Source organism: Aethalodelphis obliquidens, unplaced genomic scaffold (genome assembly GCF_003676395.1).
Source record: "Aethalodelphis obliquidens isolate GAN/ISIS:26980383/991018 unplaced genomic scaffold, ASM367639v1 scaffold41, whole genome shotgun sequence".
Lineage (NCBI taxonomy): Eukaryota > Metazoa > Chordata > Mammalia > Artiodactyla > Delphinidae > Aethalodelphis > Aethalodelphis obliquidens.
Window position 1 is genome coordinate 9,601,254 of NW_020837985.1, and position 15,972 is coordinate 9,617,225.

The 15,972-nt window shown below is 50.5% G+C and overlaps 1 protein-coding gene across 1 annotated transcript in view; it reads left to right on the top strand.

Moving 5' to 3' along the window:
* The window catches only part of TG (thyroglobulin), a 242,372-nt gene extending 228,968 nt beyond the window's left edge, over positions 1-13,404 (top strand). The window contains exons 46-48 of the mRNA XM_027132515.1: positions 10,036-10,170; positions 11,321-11,511; positions 12,410-13,404. Coding sequence (XP_026988316.1) covers positions 10,036-10,170; positions 11,321-11,511; positions 12,410-12,528 — 445 coding nt within the window. The 3' untranslated portion in view covers positions 12,529-13,404. The remainder of the gene's footprint in view (positions 1-10,035; positions 10,171-11,320; positions 11,512-12,409) is intronic.
* The last annotated feature ends 2,568 nt before the right edge of the window (positions 13,405-15,972 follow it).

Consider the following 15,972-nt stretch of genomic DNA (forward strand, 5'->3'; position numbering starts at 1 on the left):
GTTGACGTTTCAGGCTGGATAACTCTTTGCCACGGAGGGCTGTCCTGTGCATTCTGTGCTGTTTAGCAGCAACCCTGGCCTCCGCCCACTCAATACCAGAAACACCTTCCCAGTTGTGACCACTGAAAATGTCTCCAGACAAGGCCACTGTCCCTTGGGGCCCAAAATGGTCCTCTGTTGGTAAGCACTGCTGGCATCCCTTAAAACGGGAGTTATCACTAAGACCACCTGGAGAGAGGGTGTGACCCCTTTCCCAGATCTTATCCCTGAATCAACACAAGATCCCTCCACCGCCAGGTACTGTCCCTGGTCCCACGGACCCTCGGGCAGACCACAGTGCACCACAAACCGGAGCATCTGGCTCTTCTGTTACAAAGCTCACCTGGAAGCTGGCAGGCTCTCTCCCGTGGTCACACCAGGCAGGACCCTGGCCTGCTATCCACTCCTAGGTCTGAGGCCGTGGCTGTTCTCTCTCTTGCCCGGCTGTGTCTAGGCGCCACCTCCCACACTCTGCTGGGACTCTTCCCTCCCTGCCAGTCCCGGCATCGCCATCTTGTTGATGACAGTTGATGTCTTTCTCTCTAACCAGCTCCTCCCATAGGACACTCTCGCCCAAGTGTCTTCCTAGGCGGGACCCACATTGTGTACTCTGCCACTCACGAGCCACGGACTCCAAGACCCTGTGGCTAGCCTAGGTTTGGGGGATCCCTCCAGGAGCCAGGCCCCAGCGAGTGTAGAAGGGAGCACTGATGTATTCTCTGACGTTGCCTGTCCTTAGGGGGCTTATCCTGGCTCTGCCTCTCACTTCGAGCCTCTGGCAAGTGACGACCTCTCTGAGCTTTGGTTTCCTCATCCGTAGATGGAGCTAATAATAGTACACTTATAGGAGTGTGTCGGGATCAAATAAGACAAAACACGCAAACGGCCTAGCTAGCTGGCTGGCATAAAGTTGGCACTCAGTAAGTGCTACCAATACTGCTTAATGTCTGATGCTGGGAGAACCCACGTTGGAGTGAACAAGATCCAGGAAGAAAGCAACCACAGAAGAAGTGGTTTTTGTGTAGCAGCTCCTGAAAGATCTGCTGTGGCCGCTTCAGAGGGGAGATGGGGACCCATCATCTTAAGATTCCTGGGGGTGGTACCAGTTCATCGTTTCCCATGGAAATTCACCTCGGGGCTGTGTGCGAGCCATCATGCTTGAATTATGTGCTGTGTTCAGGTCCTTATTCCAAAGTCCTTCGCCCCCGGAGTCCTGAGATGTCATTGCCACATCTCAGCGGTGCAGAGGCATTTTAGAGAGATGAGACTTGACTTTGAATGGGCAGTGGGGTAGGGCTCTTGGGATTAAACGCCTACCCAGGCTCCGTGTAGGATGTTGGACCAGTCTTTAATTTTGGGAAAAGCAGTTCAGTGTAGTGAAAGAACACATCCTTGGAGGTTAAACCAACTAGGGTGTTAATCCCATTTCTTCCATTTGTCAGCTGTCTGCGTTTGAGCAAGTTCCTTCACCATAGTTTCCTCACCTAGAAAATAGGTGTAGTTACATCTGCTTCATAGTGTGAAGATTCAAATCAATGTACATTAAATACTTGGCGTGTTGTAGATGGCCAATATTTGGGTTATTTTCCTTTTAGGAAAAACAAAGTTCTGAGAAGAAAAATTATCAGAATGACTAAAGAGGCAGTAATGTTCCTCCTTCACAAGTTGTCCCAACCCTGGAAAAACAAAGACATCAATTCCAGGCTCAAGATATTTTGTACACCACTGCATTGGCATTCTAGATGTTTCTGTGCATTCCAGGGGCCTTTAACATTCCAGATTCCAAATATTATGTTTTTACTTGACTGTCTTGGTGAATTAGTTGGAATTAGCAAACCAAAGCAACTATTAAGTGGTTGAATTCTTGAACTGGGTCCATTGGCCTGGCTACATCCTGTGTGATTAACAAGATTATTTCCCAGTAAAGATGGAAGTAAATCATTTTCTGAGACTGAAGTCAAATTCATGATGTATAAGGGCTTGTGCTATATATCCTCTTCAACACTGATTCGACAAATAATTACTGTCTTCTCTGCCCCAGATTCTCTGAGATGGAGATCCTAGAGGTGGAGCAGCTGGTAAGACAGAGAAGGGCTACCATCTTGGGACTAACACTGTAGTCAGGGGGGTGGGCTGATGAGGGTCTAGGGCTAGGGTGCAAAGAACAGACAATACACAAATAAATATGTAGAGTAAATTCAGATAACTGCCCTAGGAAGGAGAAAGGGAAAGGGATTGACATGTTTGAGGATAAAGACAGACAGAGAGCTGGAGTTTATTGAAGAGGAGGAGAGTAGCTGGAGATATGGGGAAAAAAGACAGGGTCTTGCAGTTCACATAAGAGTTTGTAAGCTGTGGCAAGCAAAGAGATAGTATTTTATCTGAGTATGATGGAAAGTTATTGGGGATTTTTAAGACAGGTTATATAGAATGCACCTTGGTCTTTACTCTCACACTCAGAACACAACTCACTAAAAACCAGATTTTTAATTGAATATAGAATAGAAACCCTGTTATCCAATATGATGGTCATTTAGTTAATCAAAAAAATCAATTAAAGTGGGAACTTATGACTAATGAATATGCCTGAAACATTTAATTTTCACTCTAAACGTACAAACGTGCATTTACTTGCCATTCTTCTCATGCAGGGTCAAAAGTTTGAGTAGGAAAATGTGGTTTGGAGTTCTCCCTTTGAAATTTGTGCAAACCCATAACCAAAATGCAAGTGGATGTCCACTTCTGGTTTCTTGAAAGTGGGGCATCCACGTGATATGTAATGCATTTAATTCAGCTCTATACTTACAAGAAGAACTATTACTGGCACAGATGGGTCAGTGATGAACAAAGTTGGTTCTTGGTAAACATCTAACTTCCTGGTGAGAGTAGATGTGTTGGACCAGGAAAGTTCAGCCTTTTCTGAGCAACAGTTGTTGCATCTCATATAGAGAATAAAATGTCCAGGTTAATCCAACAAGTCCTCTGAAAGCTTCGCCTGATTTGCCAAACCATATATCATCCAGCTGTGCTGGGCTTTAGGGAGTTACGGAAATATTGCAAGTATTTCATCTGGGGCCGGGGATGGGGTTGAATTATTTAAAGTATTGCTTAGCGAATCTCTTTGTAAAACGCGAACCAAAGCATATAATTACTTCTTGATTAATTCCTAGGCAGAATCTGAACTTTTGCATATTAGATTTGCCCAAAGAGAAGTACACTGGTAAGCTCCTATTTGTAAGTTATTTAACAATCCCTCAAAAAAAAAGAAAAGAAAAAATCCTGGGAAGCAGAAGGGCTTTTATTCCTCCATGTTCCCTAATTTCTTTTGGAGGAAGTTATCTAGAGATGCTGGCCAAAGATTAAAGAAAGGAGTATATTTTATGGGGATGAGGTCAACAAGCCTCCTCTTTCAGACAGAACAACAAGGATAGAAGTCTCTGGAACAGCAGACTCTCAAATCAATCCAGTGAGATGGGCTGGAGCAACGGGCCCCAGCCAAAAGCCTCTTCAAGCCCTGGAAGGTAAACGTGTGGCCTGTTTATGTCAAGAAAGATCCTACCCAGTCCCTCTCCACACCCTGATCCCCAGCTTGGGTCACTGTGTCAGCAGGGCCCAGTGTCAAGTGCGTTCCTCTGGGGACACCATCTCAGTCGTGCTCCCTAACGAGCCCCAGTGTCCACACGTGATGCCTATCATACTGGAAGCAGAGCTCAGGTCAGGAGCTTGTACATGAATAGTCTCTGAAAGGTGGCTTTGGCTTTTGACTCGCTGGAATGCAGGATGACTGACAGGTAAGGTCGGGGGACAATCTGTAAAAAGAAGCAAACTTCTATCTCTCCTGGATGACTGCAGCCACCCTGTGATTTCTCAGTTCTAAGCTTTCTTCCCAGCCCCCTCCGGCAATCATTCCGAAAGAGATGCAGCCTGTGACTGGCTTGTGTAGAAACCACCAATGTCCTCTATCCCTTAAGATGTGGCCCTCAGTTCCTTCTGGCCTCAGTTCTCATGCCTTGCACAGGACCGGAGCCTAAAGACCTTAGCGAGCATGTGCTTGAGTGGTTCCCAAACTTTTGATTTTCCTGGATCAGGAAAAACTCCAATTTCATTTTTCAGCGTGATGCACTTCTCACAATACATGAGGCCCAGAGCGCTGGAGAATCCATCACCTGCCGCCGCAGCTCCCCGTCCTGCCTCCACCCCTCTGTGCCAGGCCACACCTCCCACCCCGTCATCCGTACAAAGCGCAGAACCCAGTCTGTGATTCACACACCCCGAGTCTCTGCCCGGACACCCGTCCACACTTCACCCACTCCTAGAGACCTCCACTCACGTTTCAAGGCGCAAATCAACCATAATTTCTCCTTTCTGACTTTCTACGAACTCCTCGCCATTCCCTTGCCTGAAACAAGTAGTATTGCTTTTCTCTCTCTTTTTATGAAATTTGTAAGCAATTCTATCATTGGATATCTATGTATCCATCATGCAACCCACAGAATTTTATTTTTTTTAATGTTGGCTTCTTTGCATTTCCTGTCAGACTGTGAGCTCCCTGATGGATGGCAGGCTTATGCCTCTTTTCCCCCAGCACCTATTCAGAGCATGGTGCACAGTAGGCATTTGGCAAATATGACTCAAGTGCAGTCCTGCCACGATAGGCAGTGTCTTGCCACTGTCCTCACTGAACTGTATTCACATCCTGAAACCGAAGCGCACACTCAGGTGTCCCCCGGGCTGTGTGACCGCTCAGTTTCCCCACCCTCTGGCTAAATGTACCGTCACCAACACCAGCAACAGTAGCTCTTGCTTGGATGGTAATTTGTAGCTTTTAGAGAGATTTCCACCCACCATCAGTCTGTGAGCATCTGGTAATGCCACAGGGGAGGCTGAACAGGGATGATCAGACCCATTTCACGGGTAGAGTAGCTGAGAGTCAGTGGGGTTTGAGCCAAGCTCACCCAGCCTGGGCAGGGAGCTTTCCTAGACCCCATGTCCACATGGGACGATGGGAAGATCCAGACCTGGTCTGAGATAGGATGCGTGACTATCAGGTTAGGGAAGGATGATGGGAAGATTATTATCAAAGACAGCAGATGACACCGAAAAGCTAAATAAAAGCAGTGTGGCCATATACCCACATGAGTGCCACAAGTCTGGGTATATGACGTACCAGTGATCACATCCAGCACAGAACCTAGAAACCACATCAACAGGCATGAACTGCCTGCCTCAGCCTGCAGCACTGCAGCCATTCAGCTAGCGAGTTCCTCCTTTTACCTCGTCAGTCCCTGGAGTGTCCTTCCATGTCCCCCTCTGCCGACGCTGACTCCAAATCCCTCTTCTTCCTCCAGAGGGTCAGGGACTCAGCCCAGACTCCCTGAGGCCTTGGTGCTCCGATCCCATAAGCCCTCTTCCAAGGCTCCCACTGCCTGCCCCTCCTCCAGATGTCTGTCTTCAGCAGCTTGAAATAACTCCAGCATCCTGCTCAGGAGCAAGCAAAGCAGCCATCCTCATGCGCAGCGAGCCCTCAGATGAAACAGATCAGATGCGCTGGAAGGCCAGGCCTTTCCCCAAGGCAGTGTTCTGTCAACTCTGGGTGGCGGGCTGGAGCCAGCTCGCGTGTGGTCCCAGGAGCCGCTGTGCACATCTTTCCCCAGCTTCATGTTCTATGACATCACTTTGGGAGTTTGGCATCGTCTATGGTGGGAGACCGTGGAAACTGGCAAAAGCCAATCATTAAGCGTTTACTGTCACACCATCGGCACAGATCTTCTGGAGAACGTGATGGAAACTATGAAGCTTCTCCCAAGGAATATGCACATCCACAGCGTCACGGCATATGTTATACTAATTTCAGGGAACTTGTGGTCCTCTGGAACCCTGTGCTGGACCCTCACGTTAGAGACCCTTATTCCTAAGCTTTCTGACGGTTCTCATGGGGAAATGAAAATAGCAGTGAACACTGGAGCCAGACACTGAGCAAGGGATTTGAAAAATGTTGTTGCTAAACCTCATTCAATGTTTGGAAGCGTGATTGTGTCACCATTTTACAACCTCAGAGAGGTTGTGTACCTTCCCCAGGATTTCATAGCTTTAAGTGGTGGAGCCAGGATTTGAACGCTGTTCGCTGCACCATTGGGAATGCAGCTTTCTTTGGAAGAAACAGTGGAAAAGGCCACTGTGGAAGGCAGGATATGGCCCCTCCAAACATCCACATGCGAACCCCACCCTACCTGTGAATATGTCACCTTACGTAGCAAAGGGTCTTGGCCGATGGGATAAGATTCAGGACCTGGACGTAGGAGATGATTCAGGATTACCCAGGTGGGCCTGATCTAACGACACGAGTTCCCCAAAGCAGGAGAGGGGCCAGAGGAGCGGGTCAGAGAGATGGGACGAGAGAAGGACTCCACTGACTGTTGATGGCTCTGAGGGTAGAGAAGAAGGACGGTGAACTGTGGCCTCTGGGAACGGCCTTCAGTTTACAGCCCGCGACAGAACGGGAACTTGGGTCCCTCCCCTCAGGGATCTGAATTCTGTCACACCCCCGATGAGTAGGAAACAGATTGTCCCGCAGCCACTCCCAAAGGAATGAAGCCCGCTGACCGCTTGATTTTGGCCCAGTGAGACCCGTGCTGGACCTCTGAACTCCAGAGCCTGTGAGATAGTACATGTGTGTTGTTTTAAGCCCCTTAGTTTGTGGCATTTCTTAGGGGGCAGCAGTAGGAAAGGAATAAAGTCACTTTCTCTTCAGGGCCTCCCGAGACGTTTCCCTTCCATACGCTGTAGGGGAGGAGCGGGTTCGGGGGGTCGGGGCAGCGGGGGGAGGGGGACCCCTGCGACTCTGGGCTCCCCCGGTTCCTATGCAGCCACTGAGATGCACAGACCTCAGCCAGCCCAGTGGTGGTAGTGGTGCCGGTGGACGACCCTGTGCAACAAGACCAAGAGGACAGCGGGCCTTGGAGTCCAGACCTGGTCCTGGCATCGCCGCTGAGTTTCAGGGCCTTGGGAGGAAAATGGCCTCTGGGAGCCTCAGTTTCCTCCAGTGTAAAACTCCATGAATCATTCCAATACCACCTACTCACGGGGCCCTTGAGACAAGCAAGGTGACAGTGATTTGCGAACTACCAAGCATGGGTATTAGTGAGAGATTTTTTATCGCCCTTCTTACGATGTCTATCTTCCTGGCATGTTTTTGTCCTGTGTTCCTTTTCCTTTTATGGCTCTTAAAACACCACTGAGAATTTGGGGCATTGATACCCAAATTAATGGGTATTGATTTGGTCCTCAGCGCTGCACCCCCAGAGGTAGAGTAGAGACAGACAGGGTTTGGGGTCTGGGAAACAGCTTCCGATCCTGGCTCTCCTGTGTCACTTCACCTTTCTGAGCCTTGGGTCATTGCCTGGAAACGATGCAAATGATACACTTTACTTCCTGGCTGGTCCTGAAAGTTGCTGATCAAAAACCAACCACAGCCCCTGGCACATCTCGGGTGCTCAGGAAACAGTAGCTCCGAACAGGTGCTCAGCAGGGCTGGCCGCAGACTCTGGGCTCTCGTCTGAGCTTGACCAGAGCTGGACAAAGGACTTGGCTCTTCGGGTGCCAGGACCTATAAATTCTGATGCCACTGCCTCTTTCTGTTTCCTGCTCAGGAATGAAGTAAAGCTTACAGCTGCTCTAAGAGGGTCGGGGTCCCTGACAACAGTTGCAAAGAGACATCACCCTTTGGGGCTGTTATTCTCTCCATCCTGACCGAGTGCTGTCCATCCTGTGTGGCTCACACTGTCTCGTGTTCCTTCTATGATGCCTTCCAGTGGAGGTGGCCGATATTCACACATAATAACCATAATCACAGTCGTCCCTGGCATTTGTGAAACACTTGTTTTAGTAGCTTCCACATGCGATGGCTGCTCTGGTCTGTATCTCACAATGTAGAAACTAAGCCTCAGAGAAGTCAAATGACTCATCCAAAGTTCCACGGGTGACAAGTGACAGAGCGGGGTCTCTGCTGAGTGACTCAGTGGCGTGTCGTTTCTTCTGCGCCGTGCTACTAGTCACATGTACACCTGCTGATAATTCTTATGATGAAAGGAGGAGTTCCAGCTCTCGAGCCCCTCAGAAGTCCCCAGGCTGGGCCAGGTGCCTGGCTTCCAGCTCCAGCCCTGCGCTGGTGGGTCACCTCAGTTCCTGACATGAGCAGGCAAGGGATAGCAGAGAAGGCCCCCTCTTGGCTTGAAATGTTCCCCTTCACATCCCTAATCTTGAGGGTCCCCTTTCCCGTCTCTGGGGGTCATCACAGTGAGTCACCCTGAGCCAGCGTCACACTGTCTATTCACACAACTTTGCATCGAAAGCAGTGGGCCAGGCCTTTAAGTACCTACTGCATACACACCATCTTATCTCCAGCTTCACAACAACCCTGTGCAGTAGGTATTTTATACCCATTCCGTAGATGACGAAGCAGGGAATCAGGGAGGTCAAATAATTTTCGAGAAGTCACACACCTTGAAATTGGAGGAGCCACGACCCGGGGATGGCGCCCCTGGGCCCCTCCAGGCCTTTGGTTAGCATCATGCTCCCTAGCAATGTTCCCGGCCCGACTCTGCTGCTCAAGTTACAGCGTGTCTCTGCGTCAGTCAGGAAACCTCTCTGAACTTCGTCTGTAAGATTAGAGATTAGCTCTTGTGATAAATTAGGCCAATTACAAGGTCAGAGAACACAGTCTCCACCCAAGATCGTGCTCATTTCTAACGCCAAGTGCAATTCGGGGGGGTTCCCCAAATCAGACCTCCGGTCTGATAATTCATTAGAAAGACTCACAGACCTCACAGGAAGCTGCTGTATGCGTGGTTGAGGTCGTCACAGGGAAAGGATGCAGATTAAGATCAGACAAAGGAAGAGCGACATAGCGGCGGGCCTGGGGGGTTTCCAAACACGAGCTCTGCTGTCCCCTCCCCATGGAACCAGGAGGGCTCACCCTCCGGGCACTGATGTACGACGATGCACACAGAGCGGTGCCGACCAGGGAGGCTCCCCCAGACTTGGTGTTCAGAGGTTTGATTGGGACCCCGTTACACAGGCATGATTGACTGCCTGTGTGGTTGGTGTCAGCCTCCAGGGTGACTGTTACCATGGGACCCAAAGCCCCCCACCCTAAGTCACGTGGTCGGTCTTTGGCATGGACGGCCCCTGCGCTGAGACTGCTGAGTGAGGCCACATTTACAGAAGGTCCAGCGTGGCCAGCCACTGCCCTAAACAAAGACACTCGTGTCAGGTATGACATGGATTACCTCCCAGACACCAGAGGGCAAAGGCCAGCCTTCTCCTTGGGAAAAGCCAGTTTCTCTACTACACAGCTTTAAAGTCCCTCCAGCTTTTCTCCCACTGCTCACTCCCATGGCCCCCTGTACCAGTGCCAGCTCAGTCCATTTAAACCACTCCTCTGGCTTCCGAATCTTTATTCCCCCCGTCTGCTGCATATTAGATATCCAGTTCAGCACAGCACATATATTACTGACCAGCTATGTGCCAGGCACTGTGTTAGGGTTGGTTCCATGGATGAATAGCAACCTTGAAGAGCCGGAAAGTATAAGCCATCTATGAACAAGGACTAGCACAGAGAAGGGCTTGAAAATGCAGGCTGTTTCGAACAAACAAATGTTCAATTGATACTCTAAGTATCATGGTTGGAATGTGGTCAAGAGAACATTCTCTTGGAAAATTGCTTACAAACTTACAGAGGTTGTTTCCAGGGAGTTAAGTGCTCAGCACTGAGTACACTTTAACCTGTAGACTTGCCATGGATCTGCCCCAGTGGGGCCATTGGACTAAGGGCCAAGCAGAATCTCTACTAAACTAAGCACCAAACAGTAATCCTAAACATAAAGAGAGAAAAATCTTTGCTGGGCAAAGAACATTGGATTTTGGCTCCTTTGGTTCTTCCAGCAGTTTATTATTCCTTTAACTTTTGATCCTTCTTCTTTCTGTGTGTTTTCCCAGCTTGGAATTGCTGGCAGATGTTCGATATGCCTTTGGGCTTCCCTTCTACCCTGCCTACGAGGGGCAGTTTACTCTGGAGGAGAAAAGCCTTTCCCTGAAAATCATGCAGTATTTTTCCAACTTCATCCGATCTGGGTGAGTGGACCACGTGTGCCTGGAGCCTGCCCCGCACATTCCCTCCCCTCATTCTGAACTCAAAGGCCACACTTTGCGTTGATGGACTCACCCTTTCCTCCCTACCACTGGTCTCCCCGGCTCAGCCTCCCCTTCTAGCCAAAATGACCTTTGCATAGATTAGTCTTAACAAAGAAACATCCCAATCATACACTCCCTTGTTCAGCCACGTTTGATGGCTCTAGATCAGACTTTCTCACCCTCGGCACTGTTGACACAGGGCTGGATAAGTCTTTGCGTGGGACCGTCCTGTGCATTGTAGGCAGTTTAGCAGCATCTCTGGCCTCCACCCATGAGATGCTGGGAGCAGCTCACCCCTGTACCAGTTGTGAGAACAAAAATATTTCGGATATTGCCAAATGGCCCCTGGAAAGCAAAATCACCCCAAGTTGAGAACCACTGTCTTAGATGATCAAATGAAGTTACGACACGCGAGATCCTTCCCTGTCTGCCTCTGGCCTCCCCACAAACCTCTATTCTAGCCCAGCTATATCATACTCACCATTCCCACTTCCAGAACTGGTTCCTGCTCTCCTTTCCACCCTGTGGTTTACCTGTCTCCCTTTACACCAGACAAGCAGTGCTCACCTAGCACGGTGCTCAGCCCCCTGGAAACTTGAAAGGGAAGTTGACCTTCAAAAAGAAGGTGGCCAACAGGTTTGCCCAGCTCCTGGCCCACCTTCCTGCACAGGCCTTGGGCAAAGAAAGGCATTCCAGACACTGTCTGTGGTGTCCAGATAAAGGACACCAGGACTGAAAGAGACACGGTGACGTCTTGAGCATTCAGAGAGTCAGAGGGCAGCACTAGGTCCTGAGGGACACTGCTGGGTCGTGAGCTCACACCTTTCCTCTTCCAGAAATGGCCCAAGAGCGATGAGTTCGGGCATCTGCAACTTCTGTTGTGTGTAATGCAGCTGTTAAGAGCACAGCCCTGGAATCACATAGGGCGGGTTCAACTCCTGCTGTGACACCTGAAGATGTGTGTCGTGGTCCTCAGAGACCACGTGCAAGTGGGAAGTGATCCCAGGTGATGAAAGGAGAGAGGAGTTTCCCTCATGGGGAACTTTCTTGCCTCCTGGGGAACTTTCTTTCTTTCTTCTCATTCCCCCAGAAATCCCAACTACCCACACGAGTTCTCCAGGAAAGCGCCTGGATTTGCACCCCCCTGGCCTAACTTCGTGCCCCGTGACGGCGCAGAGAGCTACAAGGAGCTCAGCGTCCTGCTGCCCAATCGACAGGGCCTGAAAAAGGCCGACTGTTCCTTCTGGTCCAAGTACATCCGGTCTCTAAAGGCCTCAGCAGGTAGGGATCCAGGGCCACTGGGTTACTGGGATGCCATTGGCATTGCCCCTTCCTGTGAGGAACTCACAGTCTTTGGGGGGGCGGCTTCTCTTTGTCAAGGGCCTCCTGTTCTGATGGGGGATGGGAGGGGCACAGGGAGAATATACTGGGAGGCCCGGGCTGGGGAGGGCTGGGCGGGTTCAGTAGGGGACCGATGGCAGCATTGGTGTGGGGAAGGAAGGCAGGGTCTTGAACCTCACGCCCGCTGCCCTTGGTGGCTCGGACGAAACATCTTGGAGAGGGCTTCCTAGCCGGGGGAGAAATGGGTATTTCACTGCTTCCTGTTGAAGAGAACTTCCTGTTGCAAAGGTGCTGAGAAGAAGTGAATCATAATGACGGCACGGGGAATATAGAGATCAATGCAGTGCCCTAAGAAGCTTCCAGAAGAGTGGGGGAGTGAGTGACAGAACCCAGCGAATGTCCTTCAGCTTTTTGGGTGCCACGATGGAAGTCTACCCCCAAGCTAGTGAGACCCCCAAAGGAGGGAGGACTCACATCTCCCCGGAAGCCTTCCTGGGGCAGGCGGTGCAGAGCTGAGGTTTTCAGTGTGACAGGAGCTCTTCACGTGGGGAGGGGCAGAGTGTAGCATTCAGCAGGGAAGCGACCTTTTGCCCAATATACAGTTTAGACTCTCAACTCTGCTTTTATCTTCTCAGTTGATGAACCCAAGTCCCTTGTACCCTTAGCATGTCCCTAGAGCCGGGAGGTAAGTCTGGTGCCCCACCCCAGAAATGTCCCTCTGTAGGGCATTAGTAGGGAACTCCCATCAGAGGCTGGGGTCTCTTTGGGCCAAAGGGAAAGAGACGAGGGAGGATGAGTCCTGAGCCAGGTTAGACCAGCCTTGCCTCTCCTGTTCCAGATGCAGCTGAGGATGGGCCGTCAGCAGGGACTGAAGAGGAAGGCCACCCGTTTGCCCCTGGGCTGACAGAAGACCTCCTAGGTCTCCCAGAGTTTGGCTCCAAGACCTACAGCAAGTGACCAGCCCCCGAGATCCACCCCCCCACCCTGCCAGCCTCACCCCAGCTGCCACCCTGGACACCTTATTCTCCAACTTAGCCACTCACTTTCAATAAAGTGTCTACATGCAGAGAAGCAGTGGTGACTCAGCTTTGTTCATTCGAGAACATCCCTGGGAGACGCCAAACTATGTCTTAATAACCCTCCCGAGGTTTGAATCCCAGGCTGCTGTTTCCTCCCAGTAGATGATGAGGGAGCATCGTCTGTGCATCAGGCCCTGCTGGCTGCTGGGACGCACGGACCAGGGAATGGGGATTCATCAAGGGCAGGCCCCAGAGTGACACAGCCTCACCTGCGTGTTAGGAAGAGCTCTCTGGTGAAGGTTCCAGAATGGAGGTAGGAGACCAACTTGGGCTGGGACAAATCTCTGAGTGAGAAACAGTATGGTCTGGAAGGAGGCCGTGAGGGCGGAGATGGAGGGGAGGTCCAGATCCATGGACTCTTCAGGAAGTAGAATTGGCCTGACTGAGTGTGAGAGGGCAGAGGTGCAAGGATGCAGAATCATCACCCCAGCTATTGGTTGATTTGCATTTCCAGATAAGCACCTGAGTTTACCATTCATCTCCTGAGGGACACATTTATGAAGGCAAATCTTCTGTTTAAAACTTCTTCCTTCCCCACCCCATCCCCATTATACATACACGCAATTAACCCAAAGTCAAAGCAGGTGGAGCCGGTTAACAGTCTGTCATTTACACGGCATGTCATAAAATGCGTTCACACGTCATTTCATTTGAACTCAGACCAAAGTCAGTGAATATTCATATGTTGGGACTATCACCCCCATTTTGCAGATATGGAAGGCGGAGCTCAGAAAGCCTTATGTTACGCCTAAATTCACACAGGGGCAAAGTGCAGGATCAGAGTTGAACTCAGGTCTCCTGACTTCTCTGTTTCCTCACTCTTCCTGGACTTCACATAAATCTATAGCCACATCATGTGTCCTGTAAAACCTATTTATATCACTGAAAACCCCAGGTAACCTCTAACCTTCATTATAGGCATTTTTTTGTTCCATTTAAGTAAACAAAGACCCAACTACAATGCCTTAACTAAAGAAGACTCCCAGAGGCAAATGGTCCCAAGATTGATCAGTGGCTCAGTGATGCCATCAAGGACCCAGACACTTTGTAACCTTCCTCTTTGCTATCGTCAGCACGTGGATGATGGCTCACTTCACTAACACAATATAGCTGCCACAGCTCCAGACGTCACATCCCCTCCTGACAGCATCCCATGCTGGAAGCAAGCAGAGCAGGGTACCAAGGGACTTGCCTTCAAGTGCCTCTTTCTTTTCTTGGAGGAAAATCTTTCCCAGTAATTTCTAGCCAATTTCCCTTTGCATCTCATTGGCCAGAATAGAATTGTATCCCCACTTTTAGACCAATTACTGACAGTGGGGAATGGGCTTACCATGATCTGATGAGACCAAGCATGACTTATTCCCTAGAGTAGGAGATATTGCTGACCCAACAAAGCTGGGTGAAGTTAGCAGAGATGAATGGAGACAGTTGTTGGGTAGGTAGCTGTCATTCTGCCGCATAAACAATCTTTGCTCCCAAGACCAGAAGAGTTGGTCCCGCCCACCCGTCCTTGGGGCCATTCTTGTTTGACCTGGAGTTGGAGTTGGCCTGCAGCACCTCTACCTCTTCAGTCCAGAGTGGGCTGTAAAATCAGGTGAGCATGAGTGCCCCCGTGCCAGAGGTCATGGCCCTGGTGCTTCCTGGTACCTTTCATATAGGATCAGGCTCCAGGGCCTGGGGACTCAGACGGGGGGCAGGGGACACAGCGCCGAGAGGCAGTGCTCTGCCTTCCCAGGCCTGTTTGGCTCTTTTCGGGGATCCAGAGGTGGAGGTGGGTGAGCTCTCTCTTTGTTTCCTGTGGCTGCCATAAGACGTTACCATAAAGGGTGAGGAGGGTGGTCTTAAGACAACAGTAATGAATGGTCTCAGTTCTGGAAGCCAGAATCCAACAGGAAGATGTTGGCAGAGCCAGTGTCTCTAAGGCTCTGAGGGCCCCTCAGGGAGGGGTTTCATGCCCCTCCCTCAGCTTCTGGGGGCTGCTGGTGACCCATGGAGTCACACCAATCTCTCCTCCGTCTTCGCACGGACTTCTCTGTATGTGTCAGATCTGCCTCTCCTGTCTCTTACAAGGACACCCTTCATCCAAAATGATCTCATCATGAAATCCATAATTACAACTGCAAAGACCATATTTCCAAATAAATTTATATCCACAGGTACTTGGATGAAGACTTGGACCTGTCTTTTGGGGGGACACAATTCAACTCACTGCAGGATTCAAGACCTGGGGGGTCTGGCACTGTGTCAGGGAGGGATGGGAGGGAGGCTGATGCCAAGGTGGCCCACGCAGGACTGCTCTGGGAGAGCCTTGAGCTCAGATTCCCGCCGGGGGAGAGAGAGGAAGCGGCCAGCGTGAACTTTGGGGTGAGGCTTCACGCACCCAGAAGGCCCTGCTGGCCTTGCTCTCTCCACAGCCCGGCCCTAACAAAACCAATAGCAGCGTCACCATTTTCTGAGGTCTCACACCCTATGCCAAGTGTTGTCCTATGAGCACTGTCTCATTTTTCTCCCCCAAATGAAGTCCTGTTCTTGTGTTGCCATCAGGAAATGGGTGCTTGAAATTCTACCCCTGAACCTTCGTTCCCTTGGTTTCAACTACAGTCTGTCTCCAGTTAAAGTACCAATTCCCTGCGGAAGAAATGAAGGTTTCTCCTCTACCAGCACCTAGTGGGGGCTTTGAAATAAGACAGGCCTGAGTGCAGTGCCTGCTTTTTCAGGAGCTCACAGTAGGGCGGTGACTTGGAGTAATTCCTTTAGCCCAGCGGCTGCAGGCCTTGGTTAGAATCATCTGAGTGCTTGTAGCAAATCCCAGCGCCCAGGCCATACCCCAGATGGATTAGATCAGAATCCCAGAAGGGTTGGGGGGGCATCAGGGGATTTCAAGAACGAGCCCCAGGCTTCCCCGGTGGTGCAGTGGTTGAGAGTCTGCCTGCTGATGCAGGGGACACGGGTTCGTGCCCCGGTCCGGGAAGATCCCACATGCCGCGGAGCGGCTGGGCCCGTGAGCCATGGCCGCTGAGCCTGCGCGTCCGGAGCCTGTGCTCCGCAACGGGAGAGGCCACAACAGTGAGAGGCCCGCGTACCGCCAAAAAAAAAAAAAAAAAAAGAATGAGCCCCACTCATAAGCTCTCTAATCTTTAATTTCATCACCTGCAGAATGAATTCAGCTGAGTTTACTGGATGAGCAACACTCAGCAATGTGTAAGCGGGAAGTATTTGTATTTTCTCCTACCATTTCCCATTAGTGGTCGGCAGAATGAGGGCTCCCCAAAGATGAACGCAGCCTAATTCCCATAACCTGTGAATAAGTAGGGTTACAGGG